The 23,291-nt window shown below is 29.5% G+C and overlaps 1 protein-coding gene across 3 annotated transcripts in view; it reads right to left on the bottom strand.

Moving 5' to 3' along the window:
- Window positions 1-20,820, bottom strand: part of LOC135139053 (dnaJ homolog subfamily C member 5) — a 41,345-nt gene extending 20,525 nt beyond the window's left edge. Inside the window, exons 1-4 of one of the 3 annotated variants that reach the window (XM_064069143.1) lie at window positions 20,603-20,820; window positions 20,182-20,473; window positions 12,184-12,315; window positions 5,865-5,918 (exon numbers count right to left, since the gene is read on the bottom strand). In XM_064069143.1, the coding sequence (XP_063925213.1) occupies window positions 5,865-5,918; window positions 12,184-12,315; window positions 20,182-20,473; window positions 20,603-20,625 (501 nt within the window). In that variant the 5' untranslated portion in view covers window positions 20,626-20,820. The remainder of the gene's footprint in view (window positions 1-5,864; window positions 5,919-12,183; window positions 12,316-20,181; window positions 20,474-20,602) is intronic. The other 2 variants (XM_064069142.1, XM_064069144.1) reach the window with 2 other exon arrangements.
- Window positions 20,821-23,291: the final 2,471 nt, after the last annotated feature.

Below are 23,291 nucleotides of genomic sequence, written 5' to 3' on the forward strand. Positions count from 1 at the left end.
TTTTTCAATTTTTCAGTTGTCCAATTTTTCGATTTGCAATGTTCTCGATTTTTCAATTTTCTATTTCTTCAATTTTTCAACTCGCCATTTTTCAATTTCAGCTTCTGGATTTTTAATTATTCGATTTGCAATTATTCGAGTTTTCAATTTCAAAGTTTTCAATTTCATTTTTTGAATTTTCCAATTCGATTTATCATCTTTTCGTTTCTTCGATTTTTCAATTCATCCACTTCAACTTTTTTAATTTTTCAATCGTCCAATTTTTCGATTTGCAATGTTCTCGATTCTTCGATTTTTCATCTTTTCGTTTCTTCAATTTTCGATTTTCCATTTTCCGGATTTTCAATTTTTCATTATTATTAAATTTACTACTTTTCTCCTCCTCGTTTTTTATTTTTTTCATTTTTGGATTTTTGGATTTTAAGTTTCTTCAATTTTTCGATTTCTCAGTCCAATTGTTCAAATTTTCAACTTCTCGATTTTTAATTTTTCGATCTCAAAATTTTTCGAGTTTTCAGGAGATCGAATTCAGCTTTGAATTTTTCAATTCACCCACTTTAACAGTTGTTCAATTTTTCGACTTTCTGCTTTTCGAATTAATAAATTTTAGTTTTTTCAATTTTTCGATTTCTCAGCGTATTAGTTTCACATTTCTTCAATTTTTGATTTGCAACTTTTTAATGATTCTATTTTTCAGCATCTCTCTTCTTAATTTTTCGATTTTTTAGTTTTTCGATTTGTTATTTTTCAAGTTTAGATACAATTTTTTGCTTTTACAACTTTTCGTTTTTTCAATTTTTCGGTTTTACAATTTTTGAAGAAAAACTGTAATGATGATTCGCACACCAAAATTACAGGAAAAAACTGCAAATCGGGAAATTGATAAATGAAAAATTGAACAATCCACAAATTGAAAAAGAAAAAAAAATTGGAAATCGAAAATTAAAAAATCTGGACACTGAAAAATCCAAAAATACAAACACAAAAAATAGCCAACCGAAAAATTGATGAAACGAAGAGTTAAAAAATCGAATATTTGAAAAATCAAAAGCAGAAAAATTTTAAACTGAAAATTTGAAAAACTGATATCGAAAAATTGAAGAAACGAAAAATAAGGAAGCTGAAAAACCGAAAAACTGCTAATTTTTTGTTGAAAAATTAAAAAATTAAGTAGCAAAAAAATTACCAAATCACAAATTGAAAAACTAAAGAAACGAAAAATGATTAATTCGAAAAACTGCAAATCGAAAAATTGAAGAAACGAAAAATTAAACAATCGAAAAACTGAAGACCCAAAAAAATTACAAATCGGAAAATTAAAAACCTATGCACTAAAAAATCAAAAAATAGACAATCGACAAATTGACGAAACGAAGAGTTGAAAAATCGAACATTTGAAAAATCAAAAGCTCAAAAATTTTAAACTGAAAACTTGAAAAACTGAAATCGAAAAATTGAAAAAACGAAAAATGGAAAAATAAGGAAGCTAAAAAATCCAAACATTGAAAAACCGAAAAACTCCTAATTTTTTGTTGAAAAATTAAAAAATTAAGTAGCAAAAAATTTACCAAATCACAAATTGAAAAACTGAAGAAACGAAAAATGATTAATTCGAAAAACTGCAAATCGAAAAATTGAAGAAACGAAAAATTAACCAATCGAAAAACTGAAGACCCAAAAAAATTGCAAATCGGAAAATTAAAAACCTAGGCACTGAAAAATCAAAAAGTAGCCAATCGAAAAATTGACGAAACGAAGAGTTGAAAAATCGAATACATATTTGAAAAATTCGAAAGCTGACAAATTTTAAATTGAAAACTTGAAAAACTGAAATCGAAAGATTGAAGAAACGAAATATGGAAAAATAAGGAAGCTAAAAAATCCAAACATTGAAAAACCGTAAAAAGTGCTAATTTTTTGTTGAAAAATTAAAAAATTAAGTAGCAAAAAAATTACCAAATCACAAATTGAAAAACTGAAGAAACGAAAAATGATTAATTCGAAAAACTGCGAATCGAAAAATTGAAGAAACGAAAAATGGAAAAATAGGGAAGCTAAAAAATCCAAACATTGAAAATCCGAAAAACTGCTAATTTTTTGTTGAAAAATTAAAAAATCAGGTAGCAAAAAATGTACTAAATCACATATTGAAAAACTGAAGAAACAAAAAATGATTAATTCGAAAAACTGTAAATCGAAAAATTGAAGAAACGAAAAATTAAACAATCGAAAAACTGAAGACCCAAAAAATTACAAATCGGAAAATTAAAAACCTAGACACTGAAAAATAAAAAAATAGCCAATCGAAAAATTGACGAAACGAAGAGTTGAAAAATCGAATACTTGAAAAATTCGAAAGCTGAAAAATTTTAAACTGAAAACTTGAAAAACTGAAATCGAAAAATTGAAGAAACGAAAAATGGAAAAATAGGGAAGCCAAAAATCCAAACATTGAAAAACCGAAAAACTGCTAATTTTTTGTTGAAAAATTAAAAAATTAAGTAGCAAAAAATTTACTAAACCACAAATTGAAAAACTGAAGAAGCGAAAAATGATTAATTCGAAAAACCGCAAATCGAAAGATTGAAGAAACGAAAAATTAACCAATCGAAAAACTGAAGACCCAAAAAAATTGCAAATCGGAAAACTAAAAACCTAGGCACTGAAAAATCAAAAAGTAGCCAATCGAAAAATTGACGAAACGAAGAGTTGAAAAATCGAATATTTGAAAAATTCGAAAGCTGACAAATTTTAAATTGAAAACTTGAAAAACTGAAATCGAAAGATTGAAGAAACGAAATATGGAAAAATAAGGAAGCTAAAAAATCCAAACATTGAAAAACCGTAAAAACTGCTAATTTTTTGTTGAAAAATTAAAAAATTAAGTAGCAAAAAATTTACTAATCACAAGTTGAAAAACTGAAGAAACGAAAAATGATTAATTCGAAAAACTGCAAATCGAAAAATTGAAGAAACGAAAAATGGAAAAATAGGGAAGCTAAAAAATCCAAACATTGAAAATCCGAAAAACTGCTAATATTTTGTTGAAAAATTAAAAAATCAGGTAGCAAAAAATGTACTAAATCACATATTGTAAACTGAAGAAACGAAAAATGATTAATTCGAAAAACTGCAAATCGAAAAATTGAAGAAACGAAAAATTAAACAATCGAAAAACTGAAGACCCAAAAAAATTGAAAATCGGAAAATAAAAAACCTAGGAACTGAAAAATCAAAAAATAGCCAATCGAAAAATTGACGAAACGAAGAGTTGAAAAATCGAATATTTGAAAAATTCGAAAGCTGACAAATTTTAAATTGAAAACTTGAAAAACTGAAATCGAAAGATTGAAGAAACGAAATATGGAAAAATAAGGAAGCTAAAAAATCCAAACATTGAAAAACCGTAAAAAACTGCTAATTTTTTGTTGAAAAATTAAAAAATTAAGTAGCAAAAAATTTACTAATCACAAGTTGAAAAACTGAAGAAACGAAAAATGATTAATTCAAAAAATTGCAAATCGAAAAATTAAACAATCGAAAAACTGCAGACCCAAAAAATTGCAAATCGGAAAATTAAAAACCTACACAATGAAAAATCAAAAAAATAGCCAATCGAAAAATTGACGAAACGAAGAGTTGAAAAATCGAATATTTGAAAAATTCGAAAACTGAAAAATTTTAAACTGAAAACTTGAAAAACTGAAATCGAAAAATTGAAGGAAAAAAAATAAATTTTAGTTTCTTCAATTTTTCCACTTTTTAGTGTATCAGTTTCGCATTTCCTCAATTTTTGATTTGCAATTTTTCAATTATTCTATTTTTCAGCATCTCTCCCTTCTTAATTTTTCGATTTTTCAATTTTTCAATTTGTGCTTTTTTAAGCTTAGATAAAATTTGTTGCTTTTACAACTTTTCGTTCATTTTCGCACCAAAATTGCAGGCGAAAATCGAAAACATCAGAACAACATTAAAATAATTGTTCAAAATTTCAGTTTCAATAGTTTTTTGTTGTTGAAAAATTACAAATTGAGTATCAAGAAATTTTCAAAAACTCAAATTGAAAAACTGAACAATCGAAAAATTGCAGATCGAAAATTAAAAATCTAGACACTGAAAAATCAAAAAATAGAAAAATCAAAAAATAGCCAATCGAAAAATTGACGAAACGAAGATGAAAAATCGAATAACTGAAAAACAAAATTATCAATTCTTGACAGCTTTTTCTAAGTCAAAATTACTACTGAATGTATCACATACATACATAGAATCAATATACAAAAATTAGAACATTGATACCAAATAAAAAATCTACATCTGCTACGTTTCGAACAATACATATAATCCAAATGTTAAATATTAGTTTACTCATTATATTATACCCTATTGTATCAGAAAAGGAACCTTTCATAATACACTTTTTCTTTTTTTTTTAATCCATTATTTACTGGGCAATTACAACTTCAATAAATAATTCACTCATGAAAATTGATCCGTGTCGTGTTGTTTGTTATAAATTATATATAATCAGTAAATTGATGGAGGCAAATTTGTAATTATATGGACGAAAAGTATCACAAAAAAAAAAACAAAAAAATTGTTTTAATAGTGTGCTAGAAATCATGTACGGATAAATAAAGAACTATGAACTGTACACTGTACACACATTAAAAAAATCGACAAAAAAAGGAAACTTGCGTTTAATCAAATTTTAAACGTTACATCAAGTTGGCTTTGAAATTTGGTGATTGTGCCGCCTCGTTGTGATGACCGTCAGAAATATCAATCATAACCTAACTTTCTTACACTTTGTCGGTGCTTCTTAAAAAAGGCAATAATAGATTACTGACCACATCGTTGACCATGGGATAGAAAAGTTTGATCAGAAAAATAAAATCCTACTTAACAAAAACGTAGAAGTCTATTAAATTAGCATATTTAACGGACTGATTATAATTTCTTCCATTATAAACTTCTCCTACGTCTCCTAAATAACAATGGCATGTTTGAAAACTGACTGCGTGTAAGAAAACTATACATAATAACCACACACGAGGATTGATATTGATAAGAAGTTTCTTAATTTACTCTCATGAAGAAATAATCCGACGTAAACATATCTCTTTACAAAAATAAAAATCAAATGAATCACCACATGACAATTAGTTTTATGCGATCACATGGTAATAAAAATAGCACAAATAAAAAATACGTAACGTGACTAATCGCCATTGATAAAACAATATCGTGGCTAAGCGCATTTCCGTCTTCGTCGACCTGATTTTACCATTCCATTTTTCGCTAAACCCGATCTCATTTATTGTCAACAAATGATAAGGTAGCTGAAAATAAAATCCGAAATGAAGCGTAGAGTAATAAAACAAGGACGGCTTCTGAGTCCGACGCTATCGCACTTACAGTGTAGGCAGTTATTTTTTTATGGTTTAGTGAAACCGCCAAATGAATCATTGTTTTTGAAATAGGAGTACACCCAGTGTTATCTCCTTCACGTTATTATTATAATTCAACGAAAACAATTTTCGATACTCACATTTTGCTCACCGAGTTCACCCTCACAATCCAAACTCCACAACTCCATCGATTTTCGCCTATTAAGAAAACAAAAACAAGCGCATTTCGCTATTCATATGTCTAGCTCTACGGTGCTGCAAACTAATAGTGAAATGGCAATGAATGGGAGGGAATGAAGGTACAGGTTAACATGCGACACACACTATATACACATATGTACTACGTCTTTTGGCAAAACTTTCCGCTTTTCGGCGCCCAACAACCACAGAATTAATTTACAGAAAAAATAATCGAAACTGATTGTTACCATAACGCTGTAAAACAAAACTCACCCTTTTACCTGGCTGGGACGTAACAGGTTGATTACTACTTGGACCTTGGTCTCGCTGAAAACATCACTACGTATGAGAACGACCAACGGAAAACAAAATCAAAACAAAAAATAAAAAATAACAAAAAATGCGGTTAGCAGACGCATGTAAATTGTGCATAAAATAAAAGTGGGGGGTGGGTTTGTAGAATGGTGGACGGTGTGTTCGTGGACGGGTTAATGATGAACGCAAGCTTTAATTAAAAACATAAATAAATTAAAAAACTGGGATAAAGAAACATATTTTTATGTAAAAATCAAGCAGGATTAGTACGAAATGTTCTCTAGATGTTGAGCTTAAAATATAAAATAAAAATTTCGTTAATACAAATATCGTTTCCCATCTATTAAAACTCGTTGGACGACTGACTACTTTTAGTTTTCTCGACTTTTCATGACCCATAGAGTACGAAAATATAGATCTCTCGTTTCCGTTTGTTTGTCTATCTGTCTGTCTGTCTGTACTAGAACGATTGTTGTCAAATTTTATATATGCTAAACCACTAATCAAAATTTCAATAAATATCCCTACCAACCATTGGATGACATCATCTACAAAATTTACAATAGTAAATATTATTTTGAATTTTATAAAATACGATAATCTTTCTTTTAAATATGGTTTATGAATCCGTGTTCAGTTTCAGATTTCTGGGAAAAAAATCGGAAGAGGTAATATTAAAATAAATTCGCAAAAGCATATCTTTTAATTTTTTTGAAAAATCTGGATTTATTTACCTTCGACCAATTTTTTGATATGGGAATTTTTCAATTTTTCGTTTCTCCAATTTTTCAAATTCTTAATTTTTATTTTTCATTTTCCCGATTTTTTAATTTTCATTTTCTTGGTTTAATATCATAATTTTTCATTTTTTCATTTCCTTTATTTTTTCTATTATTCAATTTTTTAAATTTTCAATCTCTTTCGATTCCTCGATTTTACGATTTCTTTAATTTTCAATATTTCGATTTTACAATATTTCGTTTTTCAATTTTGAAGTTTCTCAGTTTCGGTTTTTCAATTTCAAGTTCCTGACTTTCAATTTTTAGATTTTCCAAAAGTATTCATTTTTGATTTTTCAATTTTGCAATTTTTCCATTGGAAAAAGTTGAAAAACCGAAAAACTGAAAAATCGAAAAACTAAAAAATTCGAAAAAATTGAAAAATGGAAAACCTGAAAAAACGAAAATTTGCGAAATCGAAAAGAAGAAAATTAAAAATTTCAAATCGAAAAACTGAAGAAACGACAAATTGAAACATCGAAAAACTAAAAATCGTGAAACTTTAAAATCAAAAAAAGTAATAAATCGAAAAATTGTTAAGAAAAACGAATCAAATCGAAGAATTGGAAAACCCAAAAATTGTAAAATCAAAAAATTACAGAATCGTCAAAATTGTATAGTCGAAAAACTGTAAGATTGGAAGATCGAAAAATTGGAAAATCGAATAAAATGATATAAAAATAAAAATCGAATAAACGAAAAAGTTTTAAAATCCAATAATAATTGAAAAATAGGAAAATTATAAAATCGTACAATTGAAAGTGTTTTTTTTTTGTTTATTATAATAATTACATATTTATAATGAAAACTAGAAATCTTGCTAAGCAAAAACTGAAGAAACGAAAAACTGAAAAATCGAGAAGCGGAAAGATATAACAAAAAATGAAAAATTGCAAATCGAAAAATTGAAGCAACGAAAAATTGAAAAAATAATTTATTTAAAAAATCGAAACCAAAAATTGCAAACTTTGAAGAAATGAAAAATGGAAGAATCGAAAAACTGAAAAAGTAAAAATCGAAAAATTGAAAAGTCGAATAAATGAAAAAGTGAAGTATTTTAAAAATTATCACCATATTTATTTGAAATAATGAAAACTAGAGAAATCATGAAACTGAAAAATTTTATCAAACTTGAAAAATCGAAAAATTGAAAATCGAAAAAGCGCAAAAGAAAAATCGTAAAAATTCAAAAATTTCACATTGAAAAAAGAAAAATCATTAGACCAAGACACAGAAAAACCGAAAAATTTAAGTTTTCTAATTTTCATGTTTTCGATTTTATATCACAATTTTTCGTTTTTTCGTTTCTTTTATTTTTTCAATGTTTCTTTCGACTTGCTAATTTTTCCATTATTCAATTTTTCAAATTTTCAATCTTTAATTTTTTCTTCGATTTTCCAGTTTTTAAATTTTTCAATTTTGCAAATTTTCAATTTCTCAATTCCGATTTCTTTAATTTCTTATATTTCGTTTTTTCAATTTTCCGTTTCTTCAATTTCTCAAGTTCTTGATTTACAATTTTTAGATGTTTCAAAGTTTTCATTTTGTACTTTCCTTTTTTCATTTTTTTTTTAATTTTCATAGCAATTTTTCCGTTTTTTTGTTTTGAAAAGTTGAAAAATCAAAAATTGAAAAATCGGAAAAAATTGAAAAATCGAGAAACTGAAAAAACGAAAAAAGTAATGAATCGAAAAACTGAAAAGAAGAAAATTCCATTTTGAAGTTTCCCAATTTTTAATCTTTCAGTTTTTCAATTATTCGTTTCTTCAATTTCAAGTTCCTGATTTCCACTTTTTAGATTCTCCAAAAGTATTCATTTTAAACTTTTCCGTAATTTCATTTTTGATTTTTCAATTTTACAATTTTGTAATTTTTCCATTGGAAAAAGTTGAAAAACCGAAAAACTGAAAAATCGAAAAACTAAAAAATTCGAAAAAATTGAAAAATGGAAAATCTGAAAAAAAGGAAATTTGCAAAATCGAAAAAAAGAAAATTAAAAATTTCAAATCGGAAAACCGAAGAAACGAAAAATTGAAACATTGAAAAACAAAAAATCGTGAAACTTAAATTAAAAATTAATGAATCGAAAAATTGGAAAGAAAAACTTTAAAATGACAACTTGAAAATTTGCATGGTACAATTGAAGAAACGAAAAATTGAAAAAATAATTTATTTAAAAAGCCGAAACGAAAAATTGCAATTTTATAGTTTCGCAATTTTTGCGTTTTTTTGATTCGAAAAGTTGAAAAACCAAAAATGCAAAAATCGGAAAAAATTGAAAAATCGAGAAACGGAAAAAACGAGAAATTGCTACATCGAAAAAGTGGGAAATCGAAAAACCGAAGGAACGAAAAATTGAAACTAAAAATCGAAAGTAATGAATTGAAAAACTGAAAAGAAGAAATTTCGATTTTGAAGTTACTTAATTTTTAATCTTTCGGTTTTTCAATTATTCGTTTCTTCAATTTGAAGTTCCTGATTTCCAGTTTTTAGATTTTCCAAAAGTATTCCTTTTATACTTTTCCGTCAATTTCATTTTTGATTTTTCATCATTCATGTTACAATGTTGAAATTTTTCCATTGGAAAAAGTAGAAAAATCGAAAAACTGAAAAATGGAAAAACTAAAAAAACGAGAATTTACAAAATCGAAAAGAGGAAAATTAAAAATTTCAAATCGAAAAGCAGAAGAAACGAAAAACTAAAAATCATGAAACTTAAAATTGGAACAAAAATTAATGAATCGAAAAATTGGAAAGAAAAACGAATCGGATAGAAAAAATTGAAAAATCGAATAAATTTAAAAATTTTAAAATTCAATAATTGGAAAACGTAAAAATTCTGAAATCGTAAAATTGAAAAAGTGGGAAATTTTAAAAATCATTATTATTACATATGAAATGAAAACAAAAAAAATTGCAGATCAAATACTGAAGAACCGAAAAATTAATCGAAAAAATCTAAAAGTTGAAAAACGGCAAAATTGAAAAATTTTGGTTATTGAAAAAAAAAACAAAATCACAACTTTGAAAAACCGAAAAATTAAAAATAAAGATAACAGAAACCAGAATAAAAAATTGCAAATCGAAAAATTTTAATGAAAAATTGAAAAATTAAAAATTTAAAACTCGTAAAATTGCAATTTCAAAAATTGCAAAATCTAAAAATTGAAACATCCAAAAGTTGAAAAACCGAATAACTGAAAAATTTCAAAATGGACATTCAAAGACTTAATATCGTATAACTGAAGAACAAAAAAAAATTAAAAATTGTAAATTGAAAACTCAAAAAAATATAAATCGGAAAATTGTAAACATAAAAAACCGAAACGAAAAATTACAAACAGAAAATTTGAAGAAATGAAAAATTAAAGAATCCAAAACAAAAATTAAAAATTGAAAACTCTAGAAATTTTAAATCTAAAAAACTGAAAAATTTAAACTTGAAAACTCGAAAAATTGCAAATCGAAAAACTAAAGAACCAAAAAAAATAAAAATTGAAGAAGTTTAAAATTCAGGTCAAAAAAGTTGCGGGAGTGTTGATTTACACCACTTGTTTTAACATTATAGAAATTATCAGAAAACAGAAGCCGGATTTATTGGGATCGAGGGAAGTTCTGTTGCAATTACCTTCAACCATTTTTTTTTGTTCTGAAATAACTTTCGTAAACTACAAAAGTTTAACAAATACATCAAATACATAATTACTGTTTAAAGCAGAATAAGAACAAACTGTTACTATTATAAATCGAAATAAGCCATACTTCATGGAAGTTTAAGATAGTACTCACTACCAAGTAAAATAAATAATCAAATGTTCAAAATACTGACTTTTTATACATGTTTAAACAAAAAACTTAACTAAATACATTTAATTATCTTAGAACTTAAAACGTGAAAATTCAACAGAAAGAAGTTTTTATTCAGTCATATTTTTACTGATTATCTCAACTAAAAATGCCCAACATTTTTCATGATACATACTCTAGAAAAACGTTTCATTTTTTTAGGGACTCAATGTATCGCTAAAAATTACAAACTCGGAAAACTAGACAACATAATAAAAAGCAATAAACTGTAGTTTCAATCTCCATGGTCTCATCAGTACAGCACACTTTAGTGTGTTGCCGACCATTTTGAATGTATATCAACGTCAAGAGCACTGAACTTCTCTGACATAGGAAATGTTAAAAGAGATAAAATTAAAAAATGTACGCATACTTAATCAATCGCGCACTACAATGAGGAAGAATTGAGTAATCTATACTGCAGAAGATCAAGGTCACGTAGTGCGCATTATCATGTTTGCTAATGACGATAATTCGTATTACGTCAACCATATCGGCGTTTTTTTTGTGAATCTAATACATTTGTGCGTATCAGGGCTTTACATTTTTTTATGTAATAACGTTATATAATACCGTGTGATTTTTTATTTGTGCTCTACTCAGTATGTCACCAAATTACGTAAGCATTCAATGTTGAAGTTTGACCATTTATTCAGCGTTTCCGAATATTATTTTGGGTAAACCATTTTTGATTTGAATAAGAGAAAAAATAAAATAAATACAACAAAAATAAACAAAATCAAGTCGGATTCATAACCCACCTGTATAGAAGCACATAATTTGATAAAATTTAAAAATCCTTTACTGGGCAAAATGTTGAGCTGACGTCATAAAATTGTTGATGGAGATCATTTGACAAATTTTAGTTAGCGTTTTACCAGATGGTAAATAACATATACACGATATTCTTAACACACGCATCTATAAAATTTGACAACAATCAGTCCGGTAGTTGCGGAGATTATATCTTTAATAAAAATCGACACAGACGACAGACAGACAGATAATTGAATTCCAATTGAAATAATTGGAATATAAAGCTTAGGAAGAGGCTAATGAGAAAATGTAAAAATACATATGGTGTTTCATTAAAAAAAAATTGTGTTACGCCTTAAAACCAGAATACTGTTTATCGTTAAAAATAATTTTAGAGTTTTTTTTGCTATCTCTAATAATATTAGCGCACTTAGTGACTCAGCCTGTATATAACAGATATTTGTTTATATTCCAGAGTACACATTATTTTACGACGCGATACGACGTTATTCAAAAAATTCAAAAAGTAGCCCTATATTTTACGTTAACCCACATGTGCCACATTGTCTCATCGGCGCAAAATTCACCACCAACCAATCCCAAACACCGATTTCCCACCGTTCCACAAACCCGCCCCCATAACCTGACAAAACCCGTCACATGACGTGCATTGTACAACAGCAACCCCTCCCTCCCACTCATCTTACCTTCGCACTTCCGCCGAAAAACATTTAAAACGAAACCAACAAAACGAAAAAATCAAAACAAGTCGAAGAGAAATGGAGGTGCGTCTAAGTGAGAACTTACCTTAACGTATCAAGATGGCGTCCACAACAAGAAAAGATCATGCATAAACAATGAAATTCGTCAAAAATGTAAACACATAAACGACTTACGTTCAACGTGTGGTAGTCCCCTGTGTCCTCCGGCGGTCGCGGTTTACATTTACCACAACAGAAGTTGCAACAGCAGCATAGACAACAGCAACAATAACAACATGTGATCAATCCGCAGAATACGAATAGAGCCTGAAACAGAGAAACAAATTATTAGGATGGTTATTTATTGACGCGGATGTTGGATGACCCTGTAGTCGTCGCCGAGGAGCTTGGCTTCGGACCAATACATGAACCAGATCGGGACATTTAGGTTATCGGGCATTGCGGGTAGTTGGGAGGAATTGTGGATGTTGGATGGAGATTATGGAGTAGCGTCATTATGAGAAGATTGGTCTATCTTTACGTAATAGCGGTCATAGAGATAAGAAGAGGTTAGAAATCAGTTTAATTGCATTATGTATTTGTTTTTAAATAAGAGTATCTTAAATAGAATAAAGTAAACAAAAAAAAATAGGTAAAAGTATTTGAAAATACGATTCTCGTGTTTTGCTTGTGATATTTTTAGATTATGATATTTCGCAGATCTACACACATGGAAAGTGTAATCATACCTTGGAAACTATGGTATGTTGTTGGAATTTTTTCCGTTAGAGGGCGCAGATTAACTGTAGTTTCTAGGATAATCTGCACAATTTAATCACGTCTACCGTATGTAATAACAGAGGTGCGACTGAACACAAATGAAAATCATTTATGGTACTCGTAACTTAAGACAAATAGCGATAACACTCAAGCGGTAGACGTGAGACTAAAACAGAAATTAAACTAAAAGATGTTTTCTACGAATTGCAATAACCGGATCACAATGCCGACGGTCCAGACTTTTTTATTGCTCTGACTTCCGCTTATTGAATAAAACATTACATTTTATTTTGATTTTTGATGTTGTAATTCACATTTGGTTAATTATAACTTGTCTAGATCTAGGGGAGGCTCAGCATTCCCTAGTCTCCCCCTAGCTACGGCCTTGTCTAGGGGTTATGAAACATCGAGAAAATATGAAAGTTCCAAATTGCCCGATGGATTGCATTACTGTACGTCCTTAGGTTATACTCGATAAGAAAAACAACTTGAAAGTGTTTATGTTTACACATCGGAAGAATGTCACGTAGAAATTAGTTTGATTTGAATGAGTTCGTCCCCTCAAAACAGAGGATCAAAACTATTAAGTTCTGAATATCAATATTATAATTCTTATTCCTTATTGACGCCATTTTTAAGTAACCAGCACTCAATTTACCAATTTAACTTTTTCCTACAGAGTCTTTTATGCAACCAACAGCTCCGCCCATCCTCTCCCTAATCATTCTAGTCACTACTCTATTGTTCAGTCTTATCATCGCAAGTAGTAGCCCCGCCCACCCGCCCTCTATTTTCTTACAGAAAATATTACTTGCCAAAATCAGTCTTATTTTAACAAGTACTAGCCCCGCCCACCCGCCCTCTTCACAATTTAGCGACTAATTTTATTTCTGTGTAAGACCCACCTTTCATTCAGAGTAGATATAATTAATCACCGAAATAGAGACGGGTGGGTGGGCGGGGTTTATTCTATGTTCTTCTGTAGAGTGGGAGTGGAAACTGATAAAAATTAGGCTGTAAAAAGAGCACTAATCATAACTTTTTTTGTTGTATTATGTCATAAGATTTATTTTATATTTCAGAAGGAAAAAAAATGAGAAAACGGGTGGGTGGGCGTCACTAAGATTAACTTCTTCCTAGAAAGTCTTCTAGTCTTCTATTGGTAAGCAACAAGCATTAAGCATTAAATAAAGACGTTTTGACACATTTTCGGGAAAACGGGGTGACTCGTTTCATAATTTGATCAATAAAAAACATGAATGCAATGATGAGTCACCAGTAAAATCTCATCATATTTTGAACACCTTAGTAGAATTTATTCGGCAAAATTTTGATATAACGTCATCAATTTTTTAGGGTTTGATTAACAATTTAATATGCTTACAATGACTTTAAAACGTCTGCAAGATTTTAAAGCATTCAGTTTTGCAATTTTCGATTTATTCAATAAAATAAATTGACTGATTTATTAATTTTTTTGAGTCACCCTGTATAAGCAAATCTAAAAAATATTAATGCAATAATAAATTACAATATAGACATTACATCACATTTGTCTTAATTATAACTTGTCTAGCCTCCCCCTAGCTACGGCCTTGTCTAGGGGTTATGAAATATCGAGAAAATATGAAAGTACCAAGTTGTCTGATGGACAATCACGATTAAGTAGTAAGTAATAAGCAACAATCGACAAAATGTTCTGAATATCATTATATAATTCTTATTTCTTATTGACGCCATTTTCAAGTAACCAACACTCACTTTACCAATTTAACTTTTTCCTACAGGGTCTTTTAAAAGCAACCAACAGCTCCGCCCACCCTCTCCCTAATCATTCTAGTCACTACTATATTGTTCAGTCTTATCATAGCAAGCAGTAGCCCCGCCCACCCGCCCTCTATTTTATTACAGAGAACATTACTTGCCAAAATTAGTCTTATTTGAACAAGTACTAGCCCCGCCCACCCTCCCTCTTCTCAATTTAGCGACTAATTTTATTTCTGTGTAAGATCCACCTTTCACTCAGAGTAGAAAAAATTAATCACCGAAATGGAGACGGGTGGGTGGGCGGGGTTTATTAATGTTCTTCTGTAAAGTGGGAGTGGAAACTGATAGAAATTAGGCTGTAAAAAGAGCACTAATCATAACTTTTTTGTTGTAGTATTATTATTCACAAGATTTATTTTTTATTTCAGAAGGAAAAAAATGAGAAAACGGGTGGGTGGGCGTGACTAAGAATAACTTCTTCCTAGAAAGTCTTCTATTGGTAAGCAACAAGCATTAAGCATTAAATAAAGACGTTTTGACACATTTTCGGGAAAACGGGATGACTCGTTTCATAATTTGATCAATAAAAAATATGAATTCAATGATGAGTCACCAGTAAAATCTCATCATATTTTGAACACCTTACGTAGAATTTATTCGGCAAAATTTTGATATAACGTCATCAATTTTTTACGGTTTGATTACAATTTACCATGCTTACAATGACTTTAAAACGTCTACAAGATTTCAAAGCATTCAGTTTGGAATTCTTGATTTATTCAATAAAATAAGTTGACTGATTTATTAATTTTTTTGAGTCACCCTGTAAAAGTAAATCTAAAAAATATTAATGCAATAATAAATTACAATATAGACATTACATCACATTTGGTTAATTATAACTTGTCCAGCCTCCCCCTACCTACGGCATTGTCTAGGGTTATCAAATATCGAGAAAATATGAAAGTACCAAGTTGTCTGATGGACAATCACGATTAAGTAGTAAGTAGTACGCTACAATCGACAAAATGTTCTGAGTATCATTATTATAATTCTTGTTCCTTATTGACGCCATTTTTAAGTAACCAACACTCAATTTACCAATTTAACTTTTTCCTACAGAGTCTTTTATAAGCAACCAACAACTCCGCCCATCCTCTCCCTAATCATTTTAGTCGCTACTATATTGTTCAGTTTTATCGTTGCAAGTAGTAGCCCCGCCCACCCGCCCTCTCTTTTCGTACAGAGAATATTACTTGCCAAAATCAGTGTTATTTTAATAAGTACTAACCCCGCCCACCCCTCTCTTCTCAATTTAGCGGCTAATTTTATTTCTGCGGAAGATCGAGGCGGGTGGGTGGGCGGGGTTTATTATATGTTCTTCTGTAGATTGGGTGTGGGAACTGATAGAAATTAGGCTGTAAAAAGAGCACTAATCATAACTTTTTTGTTGTATTAAGTATGTGATAAGATTTATTTTTATTTCAGAAGGAAAAAAATTAGAAAACGGGTGGGTGGGCGGGGCTCAGTTTAATCTCTGCATTAAGCATTAAATAAAGACGTTCGTATTTTTCACATTTTCGGGAAAACGGGGTGACTCGTTTGATAATTTGATCGATAAAAAATATGAATGCAATGATGAATCACAAGTAAAAACTCATATTTGGTACATTTTGGATAGAATTTGTTCGGCAAAATTTTGAGATAAGGTCATCAATTTTTTGGGGGGAATAAACAGATTTATTTTGATTAACAATTTACCATGCTTACAATGATTTTAAAACGTCTGCAAGATTTCAAAGCATTCAGTTTTGCAATTCTTGATTTATTCAGTAAAATAAATTGACTGATTTATTAATTTTTTTGAGTCACCCTGTATAAGCAAATCCAAAAATAATGAATTGAATGATAAATCACAAGTACAGACTCATCATATTTTCTGCATTTTAGATAGGATTTATTCGGCAAAATTTTGAGCTGACGTCATCAATTTTTTGGAGGGGAAATGTAAATATATTTTGATTAAAAATTTATCACGCCTATCGTAACTTTAAAACATCTGCAACATTTCAAAGCATTCGGTTAAGCAGATTCAAAATTAAATTGCAAAATGTTGTTTTATAATTTTGATTTTTTTCCCAAATATCTGGACAATTCGGGAAAAAACTCAACACGGAGTCATAAACTACTATGTTATTTTATACAATTTAAAACCAATTTACTATGTACAATTTTGAAGTGACGTCATCACAATCGGCCCTGTACTTTCGGAGGTTATCTGTCGAATAAATCCGTGAAGACAGGCGGACAGAGATACAGACGGATAGACAGAAAAGGAAGACCTATTTTTTCGTATTCTAAATTAAAAACAATTGAAAAATAAAAGAAGAAACCTTGCTAACTAAGAAAGAATTCTTTTAATTTTGGCAAGATTTTGTAAAACAATATGTTTCTGTTTCTGTCTTCGTCTAACATACATTAAATGCTAAGAACTGCGGGCATTCTTTACCTGCGTTAATACAGTGTGTCCGACGAAGACAGAAACATTGCAGCTATCCTAAATGGTACAGTTTTACAACATGTTGCCAAAATTAAAAGAATTCTACTATAGTTAATAATTATAGCTTTTGTTGCACCTGTAGCGTACAATTCAGGGGCATGGGTCACTTGCGAGCCGCGGTCAAAAAAAAATCTGCAAACTACGTCCGAGGCAAACTTCAGTTGTTTGCTGCGATAAACAAGATTCATAATATTTTGCATATTTTATGCTGCAACTTTTGCACAGTTTTGTAATGTAATTGGATTAAAAATCAAGGGGAAAACTAAAAATTAAACCCAATTCTCAAAATTTTAAGTTGTTCATATTTTCAAATAACCCAATCAATAACGGTCAAAGAATGAATAGCTCCACAAACCCGTCATTTTTTCATCACCCTATATATTTATACTGTGTCTGATAATTTATCAAAAGCTTTGGTTTGTCACAAATTTATACGGTTTAAATAATTTCCAATTTACGTTCTGTTGTCTTTAGTTAATGAAACATCCTGTATTTTATTGCGATAGAAATTATCTTTCAATTAGCCTTCCTTTGATATCCCATCTGTTAAGGTTTATTCTGACAGTTTATTTGTGCAACTAATTTGTTTCTCTGCTACTTTGTAAACAAATTATGAAAGTGGCATCAGTCTTAAAAAGGAATTAGTTATTTTTACCGGAGTTTTTCAATTTAGACAACAAATAAACAATACATTGTCTTAAATTTTTTTCTAGTTTTAGCAAACGATAGCGAACATTGAAATGAAATTGGTAGGTATATAATATTAGTATTTTTGGAAGCTTTACAATAATTAATTCTTTCATTATCTTTTTATGTGTTATGTTTTTACTGATTTCTGGGATCTGGTTTTGATAATTATTGCCAAACATTTTTGAAAAAATGTATAAATCAAAAGAAAATATTAAAGTTGTGCAAGATTTAAAACAACATTATACTTAATTAATCACGCCAACAAAAAGTAGTTGTAAAAGGATACAAAAAAAATGGAAACGATAAAAAAATTAAATAAGTCTATTACTAACGGACGATAAAACAACGAAACGGATGTCATAAATCTGGTTAACAATGTTAAATCGGATATTTCTCCTATATTGATCTCAGATATAAAAATGTTAAATATTGATTATAATTTTAAAACCTTTCTACTGATGCGTTTATTATTGTAAACTGATTTTTTTTTCACATAATCTGTTTTTTGATTTCACAAATGATTCAATAATCACTTGAGAGATGTTGTATTTATGTTCGTTATAGGCCAAAATGGATTGAACTCATCAACATAAGTCATCGCATAATTTTGTACAATAAAAACTCATTTGAAACATACGCATGCTGGATGTTTCGTTGTCCTTCAGGTTCATTCTATTAAATAAAAAACAGAACTAAAAATGTTTTTAGTTTGTATGAAGTTTGATTCTCATCATCAAATTGTAAATACATGTTGGTTTATTTTTTCATTTACTTATGGTGGGTTCGTCACGCAAACTTAAAACTTACTTAATTTAATGTAACTTAACTTAAAAGCAGTGCACCTCTTAAATGATTAAATGACCAGTGACGCTTGCACAATTTGCATTTCTTAAAATATCACTTGTCAAACCAGGAACCAAAGACAAGTTGTACTCAAAGAGTATTTATTTATTCACAACATCCACTGAGAACATTAACAAAGATATTATTTGACAGTTACCGGATCAGATATGACGGACATGCGCACAACACATTTCCATTTAACTTAAAACTAAGAGATGAGACATGGACAACTTGATTGTTACAGTATGATTGTAAGAATTTAATTTTTTCCTAAATTACGTTACGTTAAATTAAATCTTAAATTTTCGTGCATGAACTCACCATTAAACAAAAAATCGTTTGCGTCAATCCTACAGTTGTAGGAGTATTTTAAAATTCGCTAAACTTTCTGCATAAAAGTATGTACATATTTGTAAACAGGTTTGTGAATGCTAGTTCAATAGTGATTTTTAGTGGCGTAGGAGAATATATTAAACTGGTTTACGATTACGTCTGCAAAAAGACTTGGATAAATATTCAGTACAGCCAAATTAATTCAGTCCTAAGCAGTATCCCTTTTCTGGCTACAATCTGTTCATAAATAATCATGGCGTAATATTGTAAACATTAATAGAGCTCGTTACACAAATTTAAATGTAATAGGGGGGAAATATTCGCAAACATTGTTAATTATGTTCACCAAACCGGTGCCCCTAAAATAGGACCATTTTTTTTATCCAGCTTTATTCACAAGTACATCTCATAAACAACACGAAAAACGAAATTATTTCTTTTAAGGAATTCACCTAAAATATTAATTTTATCCCACACAGATATCATAGGAATTATTATTTAATAAAACCTATTCCGTATCAGATCATATTAAATTGTTACTAATTAAATCAAAGTAATCAGTTCACAATGATCAAAACAACTTCAAGCGTTTATAACAAAAATCCATATAAATATTACACAAATACCGGATTTGCTTTAACATTTTCTGATATTTGCATTCTTCATAGAACAACTTAACACTCAGAATTATTTCTTATTTACATAATAAATTTTTTATTTGCGGTTTTTTATGAAGTTATAAGATAGACATTTTATTTCAAGATAAACCGACCTAAACACAGTTATTAAAATTTTTAAACCTAGATAAAGAACGAATTTTTATGGTGCCCATTTGTAATATTTATTTTAAGAAAGCAAGTATGTACTTTTAAGATGATTCACAAAGCTATTTAAACAACAATAAAAATACTTGTAACTCCTGGTCAGTAGTTAATCAATGACGTTACAAAAATATTATTTTGATACAGAAATCACAAACAGAACTGATAATAGATTTCTCAGAAGTGGAATAAATTTATCAGATGAGTAAAACTAACCATCTATTTCCCACATTATGACCAAAAATAAATCACAGATTAATATTTTTTTTGTAAAACCGCGGTCTTATCTTCATCGTAAACAATCTATCATAATGACCCATTTCCATAAAATTTTACAAGATAGACAAATCCTCCATAAAGATACGCCTGACAACACGTCCAAATGCAACGAACTCTTACCTTGCACCACGGTGACGTAATAGCGAAATAGGCATTGACGTTCTCCTCTCCAAATTGCTCAGCAATATACAGCCCCAGAGATCCATAATTGTCATATATATTTCGTTTCGTGGCATCACTAAGAATCGAATGTGCCCTATTTACTTCCTTAAACTTCTCCGAAGCTTCTGGATTGTTGGGATTCTTGTCTGGGTGATACTTTAGTGCTAACCGCCTGTAGGTTTTCTTGATTTCCTCTGCAGTAGCGGTTTTTGGCAATGCTAAGATTTCGTATAGCGAATCTCCCTGTGTCCTGTACATGAAAGAGACTCAATCAGAAGCGACTTTTTCATTTTCATGGTTTTAGTTTATTAGTTTGTTGCTGTGATTGAGAAATGGGCAACATTGTGGTGCTGACAGGTGTGAGTGCAAGTAGACTTACGATAGTTTTCGTTTAGCATCCATTCCTTCTTGATTTTTATGACTGTCAAACACATACAACGGTTAAGAAGATGTTCGAGATTTGAATAAATTGCACGAATTTGAATTTATATCCGCATTTTATGTTGGTGATTGAAATTACACGACCATTACTAATTGTCAATAAAAACCGTTCGATGACGGACCGCTCGGTAAAATCAGTTGAGAAGGGATGCCAATTTCTGACACTGATGACATGGGGGGGACTAAAAGTTACTAGAGCGGTATTATTAATGATCGGAGCAGTGGCGTCACGTTGGTTTATAGTTAGGAGTAGCCACAATAATACACAATGATAAAAATTATTATAAAACAATTAAGCAACTGTTCTCGTTTTTCTCTGCACCACACAAAAACTACAAAAAACTGCCTAGCCTTCAAAATCAAATCAAATCAAATCAAATGTTCCGAATCAATGAAAATATTTAAATATTACAATTAAAATTCTGAATGCAGGGCCACAGTATAAACCTGTAACTAACGTATACAATATGGTCATGAGGTTTCAAATTTCTTTAGTCATCTATGGGTCAAGCAATAACAATGGCTGCAACTAGAGCTGTTAACGTGAAATATTTCAATGAAATGAAATTTATTTGAAAGATTTCAGAGTCTTATAAATTTCAATAAAATTTACAAATATGATCTCACTTTTAAAATTTTATTTTCTCACAATGATGTGGAATTCGAATCTAATGAATTTATAGAATATAAGAGTGAACTCGAACAAGATAATGACGAACAGGATGTATGTAGAAGAAACTGTTTTGATAGTTGATGAACTTGATGAGGAAGATCACTAATAACAAAGAAATGAGTAAATGAGAGAAGAATTTTATTTATGTTTATTTTATTATGTATTTTTATAAGAAGTTTATTTTTGGTTTAAATAAAATGTTTACAACTTGCAATAAATCTTTAATCATGAGAATGTGGAAGATTTACAGAGAAATTGAAAAAGTGCGGTTATTTAAAATTTCAAAACTGATATTTATTTTGAAATATTTCATTGAAAACTCTGATGGTAAAAAAGTCAACTATGGTTTTCTTTTTAATGCCTTTATTTCTGTATACAGATTATCATCTAAATGACAATAATTATGATTATAATTCTGCTGTTATAAAAAATAAGTTTAAAGGAGTAATATTTATTTCTAGAAATTGTGGTGTCCCGAATTTGAAACTGGAACCATACTATTTGAAAATTGAAAGATAAGAAAAAAAATTCATTCCACAAGGTAGGCAACCATGCATGCTTTAAAATTTAAAATTCTTTTTTTTGGTGGGTCTTGTGATGACCAGATTTAAATTAAAATTTCACTCTGAAAGAAAAACAGCGGCGCGAAATTGCATTTGAATAATTTGAATCTGAAAAAAAATTTAATAATAATAATAATGACTATTACCCAACAGGTTCTTCACCCACTTACCGGACAATGATAAAAAATACACATATACATAATTTAATACTGGGTACAATACTAATAACTAACTACATAATAAAATGTACATGGAAAGTAAAAAAAATAAATGTAAGTAAAATAATAATAATTATAATGTTTAATAAAATTACTCACTGCTAGTGAAAAATATGTTTGTTTGTTGTAAATGAAACCACGTGGTGAGTTAGCTAGATTGAGTTTAGTTGATTTGGTAGTTAGAAAAAGAGAAAACCTTTGTTTAACGAAAATTGATCGTAACGACGAGGAGGCCACAGTTTCGCCAACACGCTAATAGCTAATTCTTGCGGTTTTTCCAAGTAGACATACATATGTGAATTTCCGACTAACGCTAACACGTGGTGTAAATTTGTTTTATTGTTTGTAAATTCACAGATCATGCTAGGATGTTAATCGTTCTAATACAATTTAACAGTCAGAAATTTGTTTAGATAAGTACTTGCTAGGAGATACTTAAGTGTTACATTATAGCACTTCTTAACTCCACAGACAGGATTGCTAATAGTTCATTTACGACAGTTAAATTAACCTCACGGCGTCCCGCTTTGAGAAAAGGACGTGCAAAGTGCGATAGAATTCATAATATCATACAGGTATGGGGGATTAAAAAAATGTCTCCCCTCAGGCAGTTATTATCATTGTTATAATCATCACACCACCGAGACATTTTTTTCTCGCAACGTTGGAAATTGTTATTATTTTGTGTTTATTTATCACATGTTTTGTTTGGGATAAGCTGGGGACAGTTCACGATATAAACACTCAAAGCTAATTGTTTTAAGTAACCCGTCACTTGGATCAAGGCATCATTTAACATAATGTAAATTCTTTGTTTGAATCGCTGATAAAGTGTAGCACAATTTAACATAACGTAAATTCTTTGTATCAATCGTTGATAAAGTGTGGCATAATTTAACATCAGGTAAATTCTTTGTTCTGGCAGCGGCCATATTGGAAGAGTATTTTCACACCTAGCACATATTTAAAGTGTAAAATCTCATTGAACAAATTAACAACATTGTGAGTCATGTGGGACGTGCATTTTATTCCTTTGATTTAGACCATTATTTGCATAGTGCCACAAGATTGATAACATTTCTGGAAGACATATTTTTGACGCATTTTTTTTTAACGACGCATTCGTCCAACGCAATTTTGAACCTCCAGATTGCCCGCCATGTTTTTTATGTG

The sequence above is a fragment of the Zophobas morio genome, unplaced genomic scaffold (genome assembly GCF_036711695.1).
Source record: "Zophobas morio isolate AGI-343-1 ecotype UQ-CSIRO unplaced genomic scaffold, CSIRO_AGI_Zmor_V1 ptg000030l, whole genome shotgun sequence".
Taxonomy (NCBI): Eukaryota; Metazoa; Arthropoda; class Insecta; order Coleoptera; family Tenebrionidae; genus Zophobas; species Zophobas morio.